We start from the raw sequence: 22455 nt of genomic DNA on the forward strand, positions 1-22455 counted from the left end.
GGGCACCGCCTCGCCCCCCGCTCCCGCCCCGCCGCCGGCACGGGCACCGCCTCGGCCGGGCCCTCCCACAGGGAGCCCCGGGACCCCTCCCGCCATCCCCGCTCCCCGGTCCCCTTCCCCTTCCCGGTGCCGGGCGCCGGGCGGGAGGGGAGCGGCAAGGGCGGAGGGGGGTTGTAGCGGTGTCACCATGGCGACAGTGACGTCACCCCACCCTGGATCTCATTGGAGGAAACCCCGTGGCCCCAGCCGCAGCCCACGGACCCAGCCGAGCTCGCGCCCTGCCCGCGCTCGCCCCCGCGGCGGCGCGCTCCTCTCCGATTGGCCGGCGGCGCGCGGGGGGCGGGGCCGGGAGCGCAGGCCGGGCCGCTATTGGCCGCGTGGGCGCGGGCCGCGCAGCGGGTCGGTGCGCGCGCCAACGCCCTTCAGCGCTGGCTCGGCCGAGACGGGAGCGGCTCTTTCTCTCCGCCACAGCCCCGAGCGCGGCACCGACCGGGTGCGGCCCGGCCCCACAGCCCGGCGGACCCAGGTGAGCGCGGGGCCGCAGCCGGCGGCGGGATGGGCTCCGCTCCGCCGCCTCCTCCCGCCGCGTCCTCCATTTTGTGATCGCGGCGTGGAGAGCTTGGCGGCCCCGGGGAGCGGGAGGTGCATCCAGCGCCGCCATTTCGCACCCGTCGCCGCTTCCTCTTCCCGCCCCGTCGCCACGGGGACTCCGCCGGCCGCCCTCGCTCCCCCCGCCGTCCCAGGAGATGCGGCCGCTGAGCCCGAGACCGCACCCGCTGCCATGTGCCGGGAGCCGCCGCGCTCCCCGCCGGCAGCGCGGGGCCCCCGCCGCGCCGAGGTCCGGATCGGCGGCCGCCGGGGCAGACGGGAGGCCCGGGTCTGCCGCGCCCCGCCGCGGGGAGGAGAAGCGCCCGGGGCCCCCTCCCCGGCCTCGCGGCCCCGGCCTCGCTCGCCCCCAGGGAGGCGGGTCCTGGAGGGGTTTAACCCCTGCTGCGTTCGCCGGCGCCGAGCTCGTCTTGCTGCTTTTATTATGTATTTTTTCCCGCCAGTCCCGGCATTCATGCTCGCCTGCCTCCGGCGCTCGCCCGCGGGGCTGCTAGCACACGGGGGCAGGGATTTGGGCGAGGGCCCTAGGCAGGGTGGTAACCAGGAATCATTTCACGGTCCCTGTTAGAAGGCATATTAATATGCTCACGTAGGCCACGAAGGAAAAGCGGGGTGATGACTTTTTTCTGATGGAAAAGCAGCTCTTTCCACTGCTTGGGCGTCTGGCTGCCGTCCCTTGGATAGCACCGACCGAGTGTGACTTCTCCGCCTGGGTTTCTAGGTCGTGGTTTCCCGAGGGGTGGACCCTTGGGACGAGTCCTCGTAGCCTTGCATGGAAGCGCAGGATGTTGCAGTCCGCCTCTCCAGGAGGAGCACCTGGAGATGGGGAAGGGAAGGCAAGGCTCACAGTAATTCTCGTTTTTTGCTGGGTTGCAGTGGGTGCTGTAGGGTCGTGTTCGGTGGTGTTTATCCTGGCATCATGGTTGCTGTCTTCTTTTTGTCAGGTTTTGAGGTGCATTCTTGTGTTGATACTGTGACATCTCCAGCTTCTTCTGCTACTGCGCTGCTCTTATCCCACTGCCAGCCACCATGGATAAGACCGAGTTGATCCAGAAAGCCAAGCTGGCTGAGCAGGCCGAGCGCTACGATGACATGGCCACCTGCATGAAGGCGGTAACGGAGCAAGGGGCCGAGCTGTCCAACGAGGAGCGCAACCTGCTCTCCGTGGCCTACAAGAACGTGGTGGGGGGGCGGCGCTCGGCCTGGAGGGTCATCTCCAGCATCGAGCAGAAGACAGACACCAGTGACAAGAAGATGCAGCTTATCAAGGACTATCGGGAGAAGGTGGAGTCTGAGCTCAGGTCCATCTGCACCACGGTGCTGGTAAGTGGGGACTTAGTTTTTTCTTATATTTTGTTTAAGGTAAAGAAATGCGGTATTTAAGTGTGCTGCTGTACTGGGAGAAGCATTGGGAACTTGGTTGGAGCATATAACGAGTGTTGTGCTGGGGTAGGTGAGGTCAGTACCATAACTTCTAGAACCCTTACATGGGTCACCGTGATCAGGAGAATCAATTGCACTATGCTATTAGCCCTATATGTGTAGAGACATTTGAGATACTCGGTTTTGGGTGTCTGTGAGGTACATTTTTGGGTGGAGTGATCCATATGCAGTATTTCATCAGGTAGTTGCAGAGATACAGAGAATTTAGCCTCTCCTGTGGTTAGTAAACCTATTCATAAAATAAGCTGAAAATGTGAAAACCCCTTTATTCTGATCAGCTAATAACTTTCTGCAAACATTGAAATGCTGTCTACATTTTGTTTACTTCCTCATGAAGAAAAATACTCTAAAGGGGTCTCCAGGAGACATTTTGAGGAATGTTATAAATTTGATTTTACAAACTTAGACATCTGTATTGAAGGGGGGAAAGAGACATGTACAAATTGTCTTTGTTAGATGCAAGCTGAGTTTTCAGGGTATCTTTGAGATGAGTTTGCAGTAATTATGGAGCAGTGTAAAGCTAAGATGTAAAGACTAGAATGACACCCTAAGCATGCATTAAACCCAGAAGTATATTTCTGTGGAAGCAGCAGAATTCCAGATGCTATTGATAGGAAAACTGTAGTGGGGAGCTCAAGAGATGTGTGTCAGCAGTGTGGAGGCTGCTGGACCCAGTTCTACATGACCAGGGAATTGTATCTGCAAGAAATTGCATGTGCATAATGCAGTAGTAATTCTGTGGCAGATCATCTTCAGTGGTTGATTTGCTCCTCTTAGTTACCTTTTTTTTTTGGTGTATAGTATTGCTAATGTGAGACCAGGAGGAAGCAAGTCTATAAGGAAATAGACAATTTTGAGGTAAATTTATTCTAGATTTGTTTAGGAGATGTGAATTTAAAGGTAACTAGTCTGGAAGTAACTGATTTTTCTTCATGATTAAGTGTTCTGTCTCACGTACAAGGGAGTGCTTCTTTGGATTGTGCTGAAAATACCTATATGCTTCCTTGTATGCTGCCACCTAGGTTTGTTTTTTCTTTCTAAATCAAAGTGATTTGTCTTGAAAATAATTTTCGTATTTATTAGCTTTATGAATCAGTTCATTCCTTAGCACATTTAAGAGCCCATGCCTTTCACAAGAGCAAAATTGTTTCTCCAGTTACAGGTGTATTGAAATTGTGAAAGTTTCACCTTTGTGAAAATGATGGGACTTCTGTAGGATTCCTGCTTCCTGTTACAAAAGTTTCACTAGAACCCTGTGTGATAAGTGCCAGCATTTGTGTCACTCTTCTTTCTCTACTCAGTGCCCCACTTCAGAACTAATTTCTTGGGGCCTCCATGTAAAGCTCGCTCTTCAGACTTCTTAATCTCCCTTTGTCCTTTTACCAAATGTAGTGCCTTGGAGAAGGTGATGCATAAAATCTCATACTGGTTGTACCATTTTGACGAGGAACTTGTGTTTCCATAGGGAGAGGCAGCGAACCCCTTCACACAGTGTCTCTACTGAAGTTATTCCACCCCGTCTGATGGTGGCCGGCAGATATTCTGGTAGCCATGCTAGCACAGACCTCTAGTGTAGGGAAAGCGAGCTCTTCCTGTGCTAGATGATTTTTTCAATGCATTCTAGTCATTCTCTGTTCTCAGCAATGGCCTGTTGGCAGCTCTCCCCTTCCGGCCTGCAAGGCTGCAGGAAGTAGTGAAGACCAAAACCTGCAGCTGAGCATGCTTTTCCTGTCCTGTCCTGACTTGCTGCAAAGATGTGCCTTCCTTTGGTAGAAGGAGGTGTTGGCTATCTACTGCAAGCCTTCCTTTTTTTATTCTTCCTTTGAGGGCCATGTGCAGTTCTGTTCTCTTCTGATTCCCTCTCCCTTTCCTCCTCCATATCCATGAGTCAGCATGTGAGAGGTTGGAATTCTGGAGGAGCAGGCATTACAAAGGATGGGTTTCCTAAAGCTGAGCCACACCATGGGTTTGGCTCCTCCTTTGAATGGTAATTTCTTCTGTACTAGTACTATGGTAACAGCTTGTGCCTTTTTCAGATCTCTTCAGCTGATCTCAGAGATGCTTTTTTAATTCTAGGAAGGCAGCTAAACTGTAACAACTGCTGGCAAGTAGTATGGAAAGGTTGCTTGTCATCTGGAGTATTTGGATTTAGCAAGGGTGGGTGTGTTGGGTGGAGTGTGACTGCTGTTAGTCATACTACTAACAGTTTTTTCAAGAGGTTTTTTTTAACTACTGGTGTGGCATATTTCTAAATCTTCGTGTAGAAGTACTTGTACGAGCATTAAAAATACTGCTCCTTTTTTTATTAAAATGGCAGGAACATGGAATCTGTAGTTACTTTTTTTCCTGCAAAAAAAATGCCCCAAGCCAGTTAAGTAGGCATTATTTCAGATCATGGTTTGATAAAGAACTTAAATTTAATCACCACTAGAAATACAAACATTCAAAATTACATTGAGATCATCTGTATATAGATGTATACATAAAAATAAAGCTTTTACTGATTATTTAACTGTCATTCTTGAACTGCCTGTCTTGCAAGCAGGCATGATCTGAATGGTTTTTAGCTGTTAATTTTATGACTGGTCTTTGAGATGAGAGTAGCTCTTTAATGGAGAAATGGTATGGCTGTCAAACAACTTGCATAAATGTTTTATTTGAAAGGTACACTAGGAGGTTTTGCTGAACTCCCTGTATTGATTGACTAATTCTTTGGTAATGTAGAGAGTTAATGTTGAATCATCCCTTATGACTCATAGTTAGAACTGTTCTTGAAACTCTTGTCTCCTTGACTAAAGAAACAGGTTAGCAACTTAATTTTTTTAAAGATAAAGTTGCACTATGTTGATTCATATACTCTGAGCACAAAGTTCATGTTGCTTTCTCTTGACTTGAACGATTTCAAGACAGGTACTAGATAATGTAGAAGGGGTGGATGCAGCAGCAACTTTCCCATAATTAGTGAAATGATGTGGGGAACTTTGAAGATGGAACACACAGTATAAGATCTGCTTCATTATATGCACGCTTCACTGTTCAGTGACAGTAGTTTTTTTTAAGAAGTTAACTTCTGAATTGGAACCTTTCTGGGAAAGTAGATTAAACTGGTGGGTTTTCTGAGAGCCTTGGTCGTTTTGCATGGCTATAACTTGTGTTGCATTCAGGCTCCTTTGTTCTTTAGAGAGCAGTAATGTGAAGGCAGGGAAGACAGCAACCCTTGCCTGGAAGTACTCTCCACTTACAGCATGAGGGGTTTTGTGCCTGTTTGCATGTGTTCAGTTTCTAGGTCCTGATGTGTTGGAGCTCTTCGTGGAGTAATAGAGATAAGATTTGGTAACTGTTCGCCTGCAGTTTAAATTTTGATAAATATGCGAAGTCATTAGGGCTTGAAAACAACTGTGTCTTGATTGTTACTTCACCTGTCTCTAGCTAAAGTGTAAAGTGTTTTTTAAATATTCTTAGAAAATTGTGTGTAGAAAAGTTACATACCTGAGGCTTTTAAGTTGTTTCTCAACATCAGTTTTCAGAGTGTCCTCTGTAAACGTTTTTACATTGTATTGTGTCAGGCCCATGTTGGCTTGTTTCTCTAGAAATGAGCGATGGCATTGTGAACTCTGAGAAATGAAGGAGCAGTCACATTACTTGTGCTGTTGGTTCTTTTTGCCACCCTGTGGCAGTGCCTGCAATGAAATAGTTTTGAGCTATAGGTGTGTATTGTCTGTATTTTTACTGTCTTAAGGCTGGTGGGATGCTTTGATCTTCTGAGATTTTACTGTTAATTGTTGAAAGCACGTATTTGGTGTGTTGCTCTTGCCAGCTCCCCTTTCCTTCCTTCCTCCCTCCCTCCTCCCCATGGTTGCAATGTTGTTGCTGCTGCTTCACATACTTAAGAAACAATAAAAGCGAATGAAAATGAGTAAAAAAATCTGTCCACTTCTGATTATTGCCCATTTTGTAAATCTAGTTCTAAAGTTAGTCACTTAAAATGAGTAGAACAAAAATCCCCATGCTAGAAAGTAATGTTTAGAGCAGTTTGTATCAACAGCACAAGTTCAGAGGTCCATTGAAAGTGAAGTTGGCATTTTCTTGCAGTAGCAAATAGATTCCTCATATCAGCTAAAATATCTGGTGTCTGATGATGAATAACTTTGACCATAGCATTCTTTCTTCCCTGCTGTTACTTTTGGCCTACAGAAAAGTGAAATCTTTGTGGGGTTTTTTTTGCACATGTAGAAATTTGTCATATTCAGTAGGTATCAGCTTCATGGTGCTGTCTAAACAATTTACCAAAATTTCATATCTTGTGAATTCTTTGTTTCTGTGTTGCTGTTGTCAGGGAAGAGAGTTTGTACAGAAATGTATGTGGTATAGAGGTGAAACCCATAAATAAAAGGGTATTACATATAGTCTTTTGATACAGGAAACCGTGTAGGATGCAGTTTTATTTTGAAGATCAGGCATGCTAATCACTTAATATTACATTTGGACTTGAGTTAGTTGTCCTAGTTGTGGTTGGGACAGTGTTGCAAGTACACTTTTAACCCTTTTTAAGTTAAAAGAACTGCTATTCTTAAGTGACTGACTAAAGGGAAAGGCTACTTCATAAAAGTTAGGTTGGGAATGTTACTTCTTGCTAAGTCCAGAATTGTGGAATGAATGTGAATTGAATTAATAGTTTGGAATAAATAATCTTTTTTTGTGAAAAGTAATTTGTGGAGAGAGAGATTATTTTTCCTTTGTGTTCTTAGCACAACTTCTAGCAACCATCCACACATTTGTGGTAAGAATTGTGGAACTTCATAGTTTAATTTTTTTAGTGCAATATGCTTGAAACTTAGATCAGAACTTGACTTATTCATAGTTTTACCTTCTCTTATCTTCTCTGTCATCTTTCAATAGAATCTGCTGCTGGAATCCTCACTCTTGTGCCAAGGAAACTTAATCATTTCTGAAAAGGGACTGATTCTTGCAGAAACAAAGCCTAGAGTGCACTGAGGTTCTTGAACAGACTGTAACTGTTCAAGAGTCCAGCTGAGAATAGTTCAAGGAATTCTTGGAGCTGCAGCCTCCATCCCATGCAGTCATTGCTTGCTGCCCCCTCCCCTTACATCTAGAATTACTAAATTTCTTGGAGGACATTTATGGCTTTGGTGGCCTTGAGAAAGTAGGATGTGCTCACTAGGTCGAACTGGACAAGAAAACCAAAAATTCTGTTTTTCTGCTAATGCAGTGAAGCTTTTAACAGATTTTGTAAATCGCTGTCATGCTTACCTGCTAGACAGTTGTCTCACAGGCACTTCTACTACCTTGGATACTAATGTGATGAGGTGCCTTTCTGAAGAAAAACACAGAAGCCTGGATGTGAGAGAGAGAGAACTTGATGGGGAAAGAACACACTTGAGTTTGAAAGTTATTACACTTGATTTCTTTGACATTATGCCATTTGGGGTGGTTTAGTACAGTATTAAAGGAGTAGATTGTACAGTTTCTGTACAGGCACTGCAGCTTGGTATTCTGATTTCAGTTGTGGGGGGATGCCTGGTTTTCAGAGGAAGGCAGCAAGGAAAACAGCAGAGGAAGGGCTGGTAAAAGTGCATGGGTGTACTTTGTAAGTTTGGTAGGTGAAGGTGCGCACTCGATTAATCAGTGTTTTCGTATTTAGCTTTATGCTCTTGGCCTTGGAGACTGAGGGGCCAGGTGCTTTCTTACTGCCAATAAACTTGAAGCCAATTTTGTCACAAAGGTAAGGTAAGTAATAACTATTCTTGAGCACTGCATTTGTGATGCTCAGTAGAGCTCCACCAAGTTTATTGGAGGGGTGTTTACAAGTTCCTCCTCATCCTTTCTGCATCCCTGGAAGCTGGAACCAACATGAGAACACTTCAGCTGTGCGTACTGAGGATTTGTAAGCTTGTCATTTACTAACCCATCCTCTATATCTGATTATATAACACTGCCCAGTTTTTGTGAGCTGGGCACTTAGGAGAGGCACCAAAACAATTTGAATGCTGAGTTTCACATCCTGTAGTCTGTGCACCCACCAAAACATCAGGTGTCAAGATCTAAGAACTGGAAGTCCTGAATTAGCTATGATTTTGCTTCTAGCTGTCTCTAAATTTGTTAGGTAATCAAGGGTTTGATTTACCCATTTCTAATATTGATAAAGATTTATTATTTGCTCTATTGCTCTTTATTCTCTCCTTTAATTTATATGGTCCATTCACTGAAGTAGCCTGATACATGAGTAGTGTTCAGCTCTGAACACAGAAGAATTTGCATTTGCTTTAATAATAGCTTTTCTAAATACACTATATATACTCTTACCTGACTGACAGCCACATCATTCCTAGACAAAACTTTATCAGGAAGTTGTTGTAGGTTGTCTCATTCGGGGAATAATAAATTACTGGCACGCTCCCAATCACAGTCCCAATAGATGAGTAAAATAATACATTGCTGGGTTTCCTTCAAGATAAAGTTGGATGATGCAAAAGGCTCTTCCAAGCTACACTATGCAATGGGATGAAAGTGCATCTGTTGTGTTACCATTTTGAGTTTCAGTGATCCCAAGCCTCTGATCAAGAGCTCCCAGATATGAGAACTAAAGCAAGTCAAAATTAATCCTTTGCATAAGGGCAATGTACCTTAAGACCACATAACTCCTGTGTGCTGTTGTTCCTCTTGAGTGCTGTTAGTCTAGCTATACCTTGGCCAGTCAGTTAATCTCACCTTTGGGCTTCTGTAGCTTCAGAGCATAGAAGTGTTTTTAAATGAAAATTTGATTTTTAAATGAAAATTTTTTGTTTGATTCCATCATATTATACAATGTCAAGAATGGATGATGAAAGAAGGTTTTAGATTCTTTCAGGATTCTGCCAGGATTCTGAAGGGAAGGATTTGGTGTCTAAAATGTGTGTTTGCTAAGAAGGGAAGAGCACTTGGAAGTATTTTGAGGAATTAGAAATATGTAAAACGCAGTTGTGGAAGAATGTTAGAATCAATTTGAGATAAATTTGTCAGATACCAAGGAATTTTTCCTGGAAGCTTTTGGCTGTGTTGTATGGCCATTAATTCGTCAAAAATTTATAATTTTTGAAAAGAGGAATGTCTTCTTTTTTAATACTCATTTCTACATTTGATGGGGGAAACTGGAAAACTTTAGGGTCTTCCATAAAAACTTAAATAGTTCTCTGACTTTCACTGTATTGTTCATCTTGTCTGAAAAATCTGTAGAAAGGAGAACTTGTATTTCCATACATTTCTAGTTCCTGGCTTACATAGTTCTCTGGGGACCACAGAACTTTCTAACTTGAGGAGAAGTATAAGCAGTGAGTGTAAATTCTAAATTAAATTAATCTCAGCCCCAGGTGGGAATAGTGTGGGCAGACGTGCTGCAGCTCAGGCTTTCAGTGCATTTGTTAAGTGAGATTCCAGATACTTCATTCAGGGCCAATCCTAGGTATTGGCTGCCAGTTCTTAAAACTGTATAGACAAAGACATGGAACCAAATGGAAAAGATGAATTAGGTCACCCTCTCTGTTTTCATGTCAGGTACATTTGTCTCTGCTTTCAGTGGTGCTTTGTCAGGTCATCTTAAGGCCATGCCATTACTGGAAAGGCACACACATATTTTCCTCAATACATAAACTGAAACACTGTTAGTCTGGAGAGGTCTGTATGAAAATCACTTACTGTTCTCCCAAAAGGAGTTGATGCATAGAGCTTGAATCCTGAAGGATGAAGAACTCAGTTCCGCTGAATTACAGTGTTGAAAGTAAAGCGATCTTACTGTTGCAGCAGGAGACTCTCCCTTTCCTGTCAAGAAAACAACTGCTGAACGTTAAAAAACACCTAGGTTTCAGTGAGTCATACTGTGGACTTTGGAATGACTGATTTTACTTAAAATAGTCAAGAAGTCTTAAATACTACTCTGCTAGATGATTAAAACAGGCAGTCATTTGTGAGTAGAAGCCTTATTGAAAGGTCTGAGCCCACACCAATCATCGGTGCTGTCAGAGACTTTGGAATATTTGATGTGTTTAAATTCACATTTAAGTTATATTAGGTGATTATGTTGGTCTGAGATGCCTCACCAACTTTAGCTTTGCTTTTTGACTGCAGTTGGGGTGGAAACCATTTCTGTCTATGCTGCTTCTAGGTCTTTTTTTTTTTTATATTGGGTCTGGATGGACTGTCAGAAATACTTGAGACTGAATAATTTTTCAGATATTTTGCATACTGCAGCCCTGAATTCATGTAGTCTCATACACTCATGGTGTTCCTGTGAGATGCAGGCTGCTCATCTAGATGGGACTGATGTTGAATCTGTGTTTCAGGGTGGTGAGTTAACTGGCTAGAAGCGTTGACATGCACTCTGTGCCTTGTGTATTATTTTTAGGAACCTTGTCTCAAAATAGGTTTATTTTGAAACAGTTTCTCCACTTGCGTGTGACTTTTTGGTTCTGTGGGGTTTGGCCAATTAGTGTATGGTACAACATTGAGTAATCAGTTACTTGCTGTTACCCAGGTAACATCTGTGCTCCTGGAGGCTGTGCTCCTTGATAAACAAAACAACCCAAAAGCACTTACAGCTCAAAATAGAGAACATTCAGTGTCAGTTCAGAAAACAAAGAAACATCTAGGAAAGAGCAATGAAACTCAGTCTAGTTCCTGTAAAACCTGTGAAAAATTGGTATTCTGGAATGACAGCACCTCCTCTGCTGGCAGGTCTGAGAACACTTGGACAGCTAAGAGCTGCTAAGCAGAAGTTCAACTTGGTTTCTTTTTTCTTTTTCTTCTTTATTTTTTTTCATATAATTGAACTTTTTCATTATACAGTGAGGAGGAATATAATTTCTTTGATTTTATAAGTGTTGATATTTATTAGTTTTTTCTTCTTTCAAAAAATTACTACTATAAGATTTTGGATTTTTTCTAGATGCTTTTTGTGTCATGTGAGTTCAAGCCAGGTGGAGGACATTGTTTTAAATCACTAAAACCTGCAAATGCCAATTACTTCACACAAACTGTTAGGATGTTCACTTTTAAAAATAGCCTTTAAAATTACATTCCCAGAAGATGGAGATGGTGCTGAAACAAGGTATTTTAAACATTTGAAGTAAGATACATGGGCTTAAGGCTCAAGAGTATTGCTGAAACAAAACAACTTGAAAAATCAAACTATCCAACATAGACTTCATTCAGAAAGTTGTGTGCCAGCCATTTAGAGCATCAGTACAGTCCTCCTTGCTAAATACCATGCAGCAGCTTAACTTATGGGACAAACTTTTGGAGAGCATTGCTGTTTCTGATGGTTGCTTTTTGACTTTTTTCCTTTTAGTGGAACAAAATTAATGATAAACTACTCGGTGAGGAATGCAAATGGCAATGTAGATCTGTCTTTTAATAGCATAACATTAAATAACTTGGTGCTAGTGTTGTGACCCAAAATTGTCATAGGTGTTGACGTCTGAGTGATGGTGACATTGTAAAAGTTTTGGGTTACTTGAGTATACCACATTGAGAACTTCTGTCTGTACCTAAGCACATGCTGTCTTTAATGTCCTTTGAAAATTGGCCTCAAACTAGTTGTGATGAGTAGATAATCTCTGGAGCTGACCTGGTTCACCTTTATCCCCTGGTATTGAATGGTTAAGTGTGAAGAATGTATCCACTAGCTAGTGGTATTGGAATATATAATTGGAGGAGACTTGCACTCATGTACTTGCTACTGTTACTGAAGTCCAAGTCTAAATGGCACAACCACTGAAGGAAACTAAAAGATCAGTTGGGTATTCAAGATGGTTTTTTTCAAATTCATCTTTGCTGTTGAGATTTTTTTTCCAAAAAAATGGGAAGAGAGAACAGCACAGACAAGATAGCAGTAGTATTTTTCTGCCACTTGAACCTGCCCTGTAGTTAAACTGTATAGAAAGTATTTAGTGTACACTTGGTTGAACTTAATGTCTCAATCAGTCTTGCCTTTTAAAATAGGCTTAGGTGGGGACAAAGTGGGACTTTCTGTTATGATGTTAGCTTTTACAAGGGGGCGTTGTCCTAAAAAGAGGTAACAGGGAGCATGTGTGGAGTGGGACTGGAACATGAATTGCAGGGGAGGTGTGCCAGTGTATTGTAAGGAGAGGTTGGCTGGATGCACACACCACAAATAATTATTAAGGAGCTCTGTCTTCAGGGACCTGCTTTGTCTGTGTCAGACATACCTTCAGGTAAAGGTATGCCTGACATTCCTTCAGGGCTTGCTTTTCATAAAGCTGAAAAAATGGGGAAGTGATGAGAGCAGATAGACTGACGTAGTATTTCTGGCTCAGGTTAATTGCTGTGGTCAGTGAGCACCATGTGCTCAACCCTTGAGCCTACTTAAACAGAAGGGAAAAGGGACTGAGAGGATACTTCCCTAGTTGGGAAAGAGCAAGAGTAGAGTGGAGAAGGATCCAAAAAGGCAATTGAAATGTAAGTGTCATTTGCATGTGGAGGAATGTGTTTGCCAGTGGAGAGAGAAAGAAAAAAAATTCAGCTTTCAGGGGAAGAAGTCCTGGGAAGCCAGGCTCCCAGCCTGCTCCCCATGGCTTCTTCAGGCAGCTGCAGACCTGTTCCAGGGAGCATCAGCCCTTTGTTGCTGGCATCTCTATAATAGATAAATAAACCTTCCTTTCATGGGAGGGGAAAAGAATATCATATATGAGAATACGATGCTGTTAGGATGACAAGAGTGTTAGCACACTGTGAAGGTGGAAATAAACTGGGATGGATGAGCAGCACTTAGGAGAAGAGGAGTGGGAAATCTTGTCACGCTCTAGGAGGACCAGCACACCGCTTGAGCGTAATATGGCAGCGTGGAGGAGGCAGCAGCTACCAACCACAGAGTGTCACACTGCAAACCTATTGTAGTTTGCAGAGGGACACAAAGGGTCTGGTCTGAGGATAGAGCTTTGATTCCTGCATCTTCATACTGCTGCTTCTGAGAGACACCCCCATCAGGGCAGATCAGCAGCTTGGGCATCGTGTGGCTTTCATGCAGCTTCTGAGGCATGTTTTGTGGTGCAGAGCACATCATTGCTGGTTTTTCAAGGCTTGGTTTAGAAGGTGATGGGAAGAGCTGCAATTCTTAAGTGGTGGTGGCAGCTGTATTTTAGTACATAAAAGGGATGGGCACATTCACTGGATGTGAGCATGGATGGCAGCCTACTACTGTATTGCCTTACTTCATCCCAGAATCATGCCTCTTGCAGAGCTTGTCTCTGCCTAGGTAAAATCACAAGAATTTTGATGCTCTCTGTGGTCTGCTTCATTGCTTTGCCTGCCTGTAGCCATTTTACTTAATATCAGCTGATGTTGAAAATTAGGATTCCTGGCTAATTCCTCCTGCTGGAAAGGTAAAAATGTCCAGGTGAGGAAAGATGAGAGAAGAGATGCAGGAAATTGTGAGTTTTCCTGGCTATTACTGACTCATAGCAGTGTAAAGCAAATAATTTGGCTTACTGTGCTGTCTGCTCTCACTACCCCACCGGCATTTTGTCTCTGAGAGGGAGGGTAAGATGCCTTCCAAGAAGTTATGATAATCCTGAGATGAATGGCTCATGAAGTACACCAAATAAATTATTGATTTGAAGGAGTAACATCTGGCCTGAAAAATAATCAACTTCACTCAAAGTCTGTTTGGATTCTGTTCTATCCTATGTGATTCATAAATGAGATTTTGTTCCATTTAAGGCTATTAAAAAAACAGAATTGAATATGTAAAGTCCAGAATGAGAATGTTCCACCCTAGCTGAAGGAAAAGGCACAGGTCTCTTCCTTACTTGTGTTATGTAAGGATTAGGAGGCCCTTAAGATGAACTGGGAGTGAGAGCTGCTGGGCTACTGAGCTTCTCCACCTGAGAAGTGCCTAGGAAATAACCTACTCCTTGCTGTCTGAAAAACTGTAGCTCATTCTCAGCATCACATTTTTCTCTAAGCTTCTCTGAAGTTTGGACAGAGCCACTGGTTATCAGATGTGCGTAACGAAGGCAGCATTTTAGGGATGCACTGACACAGTCCATAGTGCTGCTTGCTCGTGAGGGCTAGCACAGCAAAATCTTTTCATATTCCCAGAAAAAGTGTGTGGCCTACCCCATCTGGGGGGAGGGAAAAGTGGACACTAATGCCCTAGGGAGTGTAGCTTTCAGATTTGGCTTAAATTTGCCACGCTAAAGCTTTCCTGTAAACATTCTTTAGTGTGCACTAGATTCCAGGGGTTAAGTATTTTTCAGCTGTAACCAAGCCAGATCAGCTCTAGAGCTAGAGCTGCCTCTTCCACAAAAAGACAAAATTTTGTAATAAAATGGGTAATACTTTTTGTGTGCTAAGTATACAGTAAATTTCTGTGTTTTGGAAAGCATAAAAGAAAAATGCCTGAGATTGTTCCTTGTTGATGTAGTTGTAACATCTTGAAAGTTGTATTTCAGTATTTGATGTAGTTGTAACATCTTGAAAGTTGTATTTCAGTATTTGAAAGGTGAATCAAAGATACAGTTTTGCAAAATATCTGGTTTAAAATGGTATATAGTATCTTCACTGCTTGTCTGGTCAGTGCTCCTTAGACTGTGGCACAGTTCATCTGAGCACATGGATAGATCACATCTCTGCTACTTAATGCAGTCCCAAACATAGGATGGGTTTTGGAAGCTGGTGGTTACTTTTCAAACATCATGGATTTAAGGAACCTTTCTAAACCACAGGTGTATTATGTGTCAGGTTTCATCATTCTGGGCAGTTTCTTGGAAAATCAAACTCAAATGTTAGACTTGACGTTATCACGTTGTTGTCTCAGAGACCGAAACTGGTTTGTGCAGTGTTGCACTTTTATGGCTGACGTGGACATTGCCATAGGAGAAAAGCAGCAGGAAAACATTGAGCCAAAATGTGAAGTTTTTTTTCTTTGAAGAAGCCTGTAGAGTGGGAATAACTCATTCTAATATGGAATGATTCATGCACAATAACAGTATTAATACAGTGTTGTAGTACCCAGCTGCCTACTACCTTTTAACTCTTGTTTTGAAACAGACCTAAGGTTTTGCTGCTTTTTCCATAACACCAGTGAGCTGCACTGTTCTCTATGTTTGCTCAAGCCCCCGAACACTTGGCTGTGTTAAACTGCTACACAGATTCCTCACTTATGCCTTTGCCAAATAACCAGTGTCTAGGCTTTGGCAGTGGTTTTATAGCTTTACACAAACTCCTAAAAACGTCTGTCTTTGATTTGGTAGGTGCAAGGGTGTGTCAGGCTTGGTATCATCTTACCTTCTGCTGCTTTCCCTAGGGTGGTATCAAGGCCAGGTATGACTCTGTTCTTGCCTTACTGCCTTGGTGGGGATCTCTGAGACAGCTTGTCTGGGCACTGCAGTGTTGCATCCATGGGATGCATACAGTTTGGATGCAAAAATGCTTTTTTAACCCAATTGGAAGTACCCTACTACAAGTGTCAGTTTAAAATAGTTGCCAAAACCTCAAATGGACTTGGATTGAGTAAACGCTTTGAACAGGACTGCTCTGCTTCTATTGATCATTAAAGGAAGTAATAATGGTATGGTGGTGTGCTTAGGGAGTAAGTTTGTGTCTAAAATTAGCTTGTTTTGATAATAGTGCTCTAGTAGTCAGTTAAAGTGCTAAGGATTTTTGTGCAGAAACCTAAGAGTTCCTTGAATATTTCCTTTGTAGTTGCTTCATGTATTTGGATACATGTTCCTGTAACAAAAATCTTAACTAGCCAGCTGCAAGCCTTGTGGAAACTTTCTGCTCCTTTTTTGACCTGTTTACTTTCCAAATAAGTAAATGCAGATCTTTATCACTTACATTCCTACTGTGAAGTTTCTCTGAGTACTGCAGGGTTTCCTTGAGTGTATCTGAACTCACTTGCATCTTTTGTCAACTCTGGAGAAGATGGGTGGCTGTAGTAATGAGTTGGGTAAAATCTCTGGAGTTCAGGGGCAAGGTCAGCCAGAAGCTGTTCTGCTGCTTGTCAGTTCTCTGAACTACCCTGTTCTTTAGGGGAAAGTCCTGTACCTCTTCTCTCCTTTCTTCACCCCTGTCTTAGGATGACTTGCAGCCTTGGAGAGAGACTTGCCTTCTCTTGCTGGAGGCTTGCAAACCTTTCCTTGTCCTTCTGGTGTCAGGTAGGGGAGCGATGAACAAGGGGAGTGATGTTTGCAGCAGCTCAGGGTGTGCTGGAGAGCACTGTATAGCTTTTTTCATTCTGGGCATAACAAGGTGGATATGAGGATGCCTCCCTGCTGTGCTGCAGCCAGGTGTTCCTTTAGAGCCTTGTGAAGAGCTGGTGCAGTTTGGTGAGGTTGGCTGCTGACTGAATGGGTTTGAATCCTTGACTCCATGTGGTAGGTGGGCTGGAGATTCCTTATCACAAGTCTAATAAACAGAATTGATGAAAAAAAAGTAGTTTTGAAACTTTGTGTTGTGTTTTGCTTTTCCAGTAAAAGCTTAGTCATTTGCAACGTTTTTGAAATGAGAAGTGTATATCCTGAAACTAAACTTGGTCCTGAAACTGTACATCAGTAAACTTTTCCTTGTTACTTGTAGTCTGATTGGCCAGTTGGCTGTTCATCTTAATGGTTGTGTGCCAACTCAGTTTGTTGGAATAAGTGTGTATCTGTTCTAGTTCTAAATGTGCCTTAGAACTCTGTTTAGCCTTGTAGCAAACGTTTGAGTCCATCCAAACTGGATGAACTCAAATCTGGCAGAGAAGTAGATTGAACTTAGTTGCAGTGGTGTTTGCAATATGTCAATGTGTGTTTTGTTGTTGTTTCAGGAGCTCTTGGACAAATATTTAATAGCTAATGCAACTAATCCAGAGAGCAAGGTATTCTACCTGAAGATGAAGGGAGACTACTTCCGATACCTTGCTGAGGTTGCCTGTGGTGATGACAGAAAACGTAAGTACCTTGGGTCTTTCCCAGCTCTGGTCCGTGGGTGAGGGGCCAGGAAATGAAATACACAGACTCCAAATTCACACAAGTCAGCAGTGTTTCAGTCAGAAATCTCCAGTTTTCATACAGACTGAGAGCAAAATCTGACTAGACCTTAAGTATGCCAGGGAATTTTAGCTGGTGTTCCTGTCATCTACCCTAAATTCCTGAACAGTTGTTCCATAATGCTTATTCAAATCTTCTGGAAAACAATTTAGGTGAAGGTAGGATAATATATTTAATATTGCTTGTTTGTAATTATTTACTAAAATAAAGTTGGTTGGGGCAGGTAAACAAATCTCTGTAACATTTTGTGCTCCATGGTAGAGTCCTGTTGGTCTTTAAATTTTAACCATTTCACTGTCAAGCAGACTTCATTGTAGTCACCTATGTTTATAAAGAACCCACTAGGTTGATACTCTAGCAAAAAAGCATGAGCTGTACTCTAAAATTACTGATTTTAATGGGAATTTTAGTTTGCCTGTTTGGATTCAGCAGGAAAAGCCTGGAAACTGCCACTTGATACTGGGCATCTTGAGACTGTAGACCTTTCCTAGGAGTTAGACCAGGTGCATGGGTAGTTGTAAGTACCTCGGGAACCTCTTCTGGGGAAGATTTTAACTCTGTATTGAGAAGATGTATTGAATTAATTATTAAAACTGTCTTGCAAGGTGCCCAGATGGTGTTGTGATGTTAAAAACTGCTATGGCATAAGCTAGTGATCTGTTTGTACATAACAGACTAAGATTAGTTGTGCAGTAATGCTGTGACACCAAGGAGAGGGACTGCTGGAACCCGTGGATGCTGTGGTGTCCCCTGGGGTTGGGTGTGGCAGGGTCTGACCCTGTTGGCTGCCTGAAACCGATGGCAGAGCACAATGGGAGGATGGGGCTGGTTGTCCCTTCAGTAAAGGCTTTGTTAGTCTGTCTCTATTGTAGGAGCATTCATGGTGAAAGATGAAGACATACAGAATGGAGTAAAAGGCTTTACATTAATGTGTTGCATTCAGAAATTCCTAACCCTTAATTTGATTCAAGTAGCAGCAGCAAGTCCATGGGTAGCAGAGAAAACTTGCCTTTGGCTTTCAGAAAGATCGTGATTTATACTTTGTCTCAAGCAACAGCTACAAATCTAGGCTTGTTCAAGCATAGAAATACCAGCTCCTGTTTGCTAAAATGATTGCAGTTAAATGCCGCACATGCTGATAGGGGATACAGTGCAGAGGTTGATTGATACAGCCTTGTTAGCAGATCCTGCTGGGGTTTAGCTCTGAAGTTACAGTCAATGTGTATCACCATGCGGACTTTTCTGATTAACTTCTTATAAACTTCAAGACTTTAGGCTTTTCTGATGTTCCACCTCAAAACATCTGTTTATTTTCTCAGTTTCAAATATATTTTATGTATTTATAAGCTAATTTATCTCCTGGATTTGCTAGCCTTTTGCCTTCTTTTACTTGTTCTCAACAAATGGATAGTCCTTCAGCACTCATTACTGTGTAAATATTGTCTGTCTTGACTCTTTTCAATACTTACTATATTTTACTTACCAAGTTCTTTTACCAGCATTTGCTGGAGCAGTGCCAGTACTAGCTAGCTCCCTCACAGAGTATTTTGAGCTCTGACAATAGCCTTTCTTTTCCTGCAGTCTCTTTCCATTCTGCAGCATGTTTAGGGCAGCTGTTGGCCCTTTGGTTGTCTGTCAGAAGTGAATCTGGAATAGATTATAGGTAGCACTCCTGAAGTACTCTCTGACCTCGTGACCTCTTTTCTGTGTGGTTTGTCCCAGTTATTTTGGGCACAACATTCAGGCTTTTAATCTTGACCTGTCTACACGCAGATTTTGGAGGCAAACTTTTAGTTTTTCAGCAACATGCTGTATGTGCCTTCCAAACTTCCTCAAAGAATTGGGCCTTCTTTACTCTGCACACATAACTCACATGAGCATGTTCATCCTGAGAAAGGAATGAAGTGTGAGTTGTGTAGCAAAAGAAATGCACAAATGCTTCCCGCCGTCTCCACCCCCAAAGTGTCAAAGGCCACTGAAGACTGAAGTAGTCTTGGATGCTTGTGTTTACCAAGTTCTTTGTGTTTATTCTCTTGAATACCTTTGCTCTGTAATAGCTCAGTTTGCTCCTTGTGCTTTGTCAGTGTGGCAGCTGTACTTAACATGGGTGTACAGTGATTACTTTGATTAAAGTAAGTGCACTATTTTCCTAAGAACGGGCTTATGTACAATCTCCTACAGATGGAGAGATCTAGGTAGGAATATCTTTAAAAAAATTTAAATTAACTCAAAACCAGTTTGTTTATCATTCTTTTACAGAAACAATAGAAAACTCACAGGGAGCTTATCAGGAGGCATTTGATATCAGCAAGAAGGAGATGCAGCCAACACATCCAATTCGCTTGGGTCTAGCTCTTAACTTCTCTGTATTTTATTATGAGATTCTCAACAATCCTGAGCTTGCCTGCACACTGGCAAAGACAGTAAGTAACTTTTTTTTCCAGTATGCCTGCAGGGAAAGTAGAAGAGAGTTTATGCTTAAAACGGTATGAATTATTGTTTCCTAGAGTTTGTGAATGAAATGATCATATTTAAAGTTTCTGGTTTCCTAGCTCATATTGTTAGTGGGATTGAAGGGGTACAAGCAGGCTGTATTTACAATGTGACTTAAATTTTCAGCAGCATGGGAAGCTTTTATTATGTCTTTAGTATGGTTTTGTTTCAAGTAGAGCAGGTCATTTAATGTCTGATGTTGCCTTTTTTTTTTTTAAGCTACCTTTTCTGATAGGTTTAGATTGTGCTTAATGATCAGTTAAAAGAAAGGCTAAAGATGATTTAATTGTTCCAGGCGTTTGATGAGGCAATTGCAGAACTTGATACACTGAACGAAGACTCATACAAAGACAGTACTCTCATCATGCAGTTGCTTAGAGACAACCTAACAGTAAGTTGCATTTTTATGTATTATCTGGTTCTTCAGATGTTTGCTTAGACTGAATTTGTGATGGAAAAAAATCTTTACTTTCCTCTCACACAAAGCACAGCACTGACTTGGGCTGTTTGCCTATGATACCTTTTCATAACTTAGTTTGAATGTTGTGTAAGTTGATGTCTGACTTCATGCTGTGTAATCTGGAATAGCAGCCTGGATAGCTCACATTCTTCCTGGTGTGATGGCCTTTATGGTAGAGGAGAGAAGAGGCATTCAGCCCAACCTAATATATTAAGATAGGACAAGGAATTAAAAAAGGTCATCTGTGACGTATCAGGGAATTTTACTCAAACTTTTTTGATGACTACCTCAAAACAAAGTTTCTACTGGTGTACATCCAGTGTAGCTTGCTTTACTTGTTGCCCTGATTTTCATTCAAAAGCTCTGAAATTTCAGTGTACAAAGAATAAAATCAGTTTGAGTATGTTATTATAATGATAAACCATTTAAGAAAAGTGCTTTATGGAACAACTAAGTTGTATTAAAATATGCAACTATGGCAGTTTTTTGGGGAATATCCTCTCTGAATAATTACTGTGTTTAAAATGACAACAGCAATTATTATTTTGCAGTAGAAGTGCCTGTTGGTAGCAGAGTGAAGTGCTTAGCTTCGATAACCAGAGTGGCAGTCTACACTTGCAGGATTCAGCCTGCTGTGTTTGAAATGGAAGTTGCCCTTGGAGCTGCTGTTGGGGCTGTTGAATGGCCTGGGATCGATGGCAGAGCTCACTGTTAGGCACAAGAGCTGGAGCCATTGAGAACATATGTGCTCTGCCTGAGGGGAAAAGCTCCTTGTGCCCTGTGCGTGGGGAGCTCTGTCCAGTTACCTCTGCCCCAGCAAGTGCTGGCAGACAGGGCTGTGCAGTGCAGTGCACTGGTACTCTGTGGGCATCCTTAAGTCTAATTCATTATCTTTTCCTTACACTCAGTAGGTGTCTCTTTTTGGAATTCAAGCTGCACTTCTGAAAGCTGACACTGTTCTTCTTTTCTTTTTAGTTATGGACATCAGACAGTGCAGGAGAAGAATGTGATGCTGCAGAAGGTGCAGAAAACTAAACTGCACATGGGGCGTCATTCTCCCTTTCCTTCTCAAAAAACCTTTTTACACGTCTCCATTCCTTATAGCTCCACTTGGATTTCCTATAGCAAAGAAAACCCATCCATGTGTATGGAAATCAATTTATAGTCTTTTCACACTGCAGCTTTGGGAAAACTCCATTCCTTGATTTGTGTTTGTCCTGGCCTTCCTGGTGTGCGGTTACTGCTGTAGAAAAGTATTAATAGCTTCATTTCATATAAACATGAGTAACTTCCAAACACTTATGTAGCGGACTAAAGTGTACCTGGTATTTAAAAACAAATCTGAACCAGTTCCTGCCAGTTGACTGTGTTTTGTATTACAGTAAGATATGAAAATGTAGTTAATTGCAACTAAAGAGTGTTCCACATAGCATTTAATTCTCCACATTCCCTTCTTATTCTGCAGGGTTTCCTTTCCATAATTGACTTTCACATGCTACTGTGTATTCGTTTCAGTAGGAATATGAAAGTTTTGGGCCAGATCAAGTTGAGCATTTAAAGTTTGGAAAACCACAAATTGAGTTGCTTCCCGTATCATGTAATACAGAAGCTTATGTGTTCAAAAACAGGGGCTTCTCTTAATCTTCAGTTGCTGCTGTTTAAGTTGATATCCCTTCCCAATAAAAGTTCACTTACACTCCTGCCTTTGTAGTTCTGGTATTCACTTTACTATGTATTAGAAGCAGCATGTTACTGCTGGAGTACAGGCAGTGCTTTTTGGCAGACTAAAGTGCATGTCATTTCTTAATACACTGGAATGGGAAAACCAATTGAAGTTCACATGTCCAAGTATAAAATTTAGTACTTTTCCATGCAGGTTTGTGCACATGTGAGAAGGTGTCAAGTTTGTCCAGTGATTGTTAGAGAGTTTGGACCACTATTGTGTGTTGCTAATCATTGATTGTAGTCCCAAAAAAGCCTTGTGAAAATGTTATGCCCTCTGTAACAGCAAAGTAACATTAAATAAAATTACATTTTATAAACCACCTACTGTTGACTTGTAACAATTCCATATAATAATTTAAGGGCTGAACTTAAAAAGTAAATATCTTGCGCTGGAAATGTCTTTCTCAAATTTATTGCATACTTCTAAAAGTCTGCTTTTAAAGGAACTTGTTTTAAAAAAATACCTTGGATAACTTTTCATAGTTAATCTGACATGTGGACTTCTTAACTAAATTTACTAGAGGAAATGGATTCACCTTAGTAGTGAACTAAGAAAAGATAGCCAATTTCTTGATACTCTTTCATGGCTTGCAAATATTCTCATCTAAATGATGCATTTTTTTTTGTAATCTATTGGAGTTCTCTGCTGTGTTCCCCTGTGTTTTTCCTGATGGATCTCATTAC

The 22455-nt window shown here is 42.1% G+C and overlaps 1 protein-coding gene across 1 annotated transcript; it reads left to right on the forward strand.

The window, feature by feature from the left end:
* Window positions 1-369: 369 nt before the first annotated feature.
* Window positions 370-22092, forward strand: YWHAQ (tyrosine 3-monooxygenase/tryptophan 5-monooxygenase activation protein theta). Its single transcript, XM_030944280.1, has 6 exons — window positions 370-526; window positions 1551-1929; window positions 16871-16994; window positions 19353-19516; window positions 19882-19977; window positions 21022-22092. The coding sequence occupies exons 2-6, from the start codon at window positions 1636-1638 to the stop codon at window positions 21079-21081; spliced, it is 738 nt and encodes a 245-aa protein (XP_030800140.1). The 5' UTR covers window positions 370-526; window positions 1551-1635; the 3' UTR covers window positions 21082-22092.
* The last annotated feature ends 363 nt before the right edge of the window (window positions 22093-22455 follow it).

Source organism: Camarhynchus parvulus, chromosome 3 (assembly GCF_901933205.1).
Source record: "Camarhynchus parvulus chromosome 3, STF_HiC, whole genome shotgun sequence".
Lineage (NCBI taxonomy): Eukaryota > Metazoa > Chordata > Aves > Passeriformes > Thraupidae > Camarhynchus > Camarhynchus parvulus.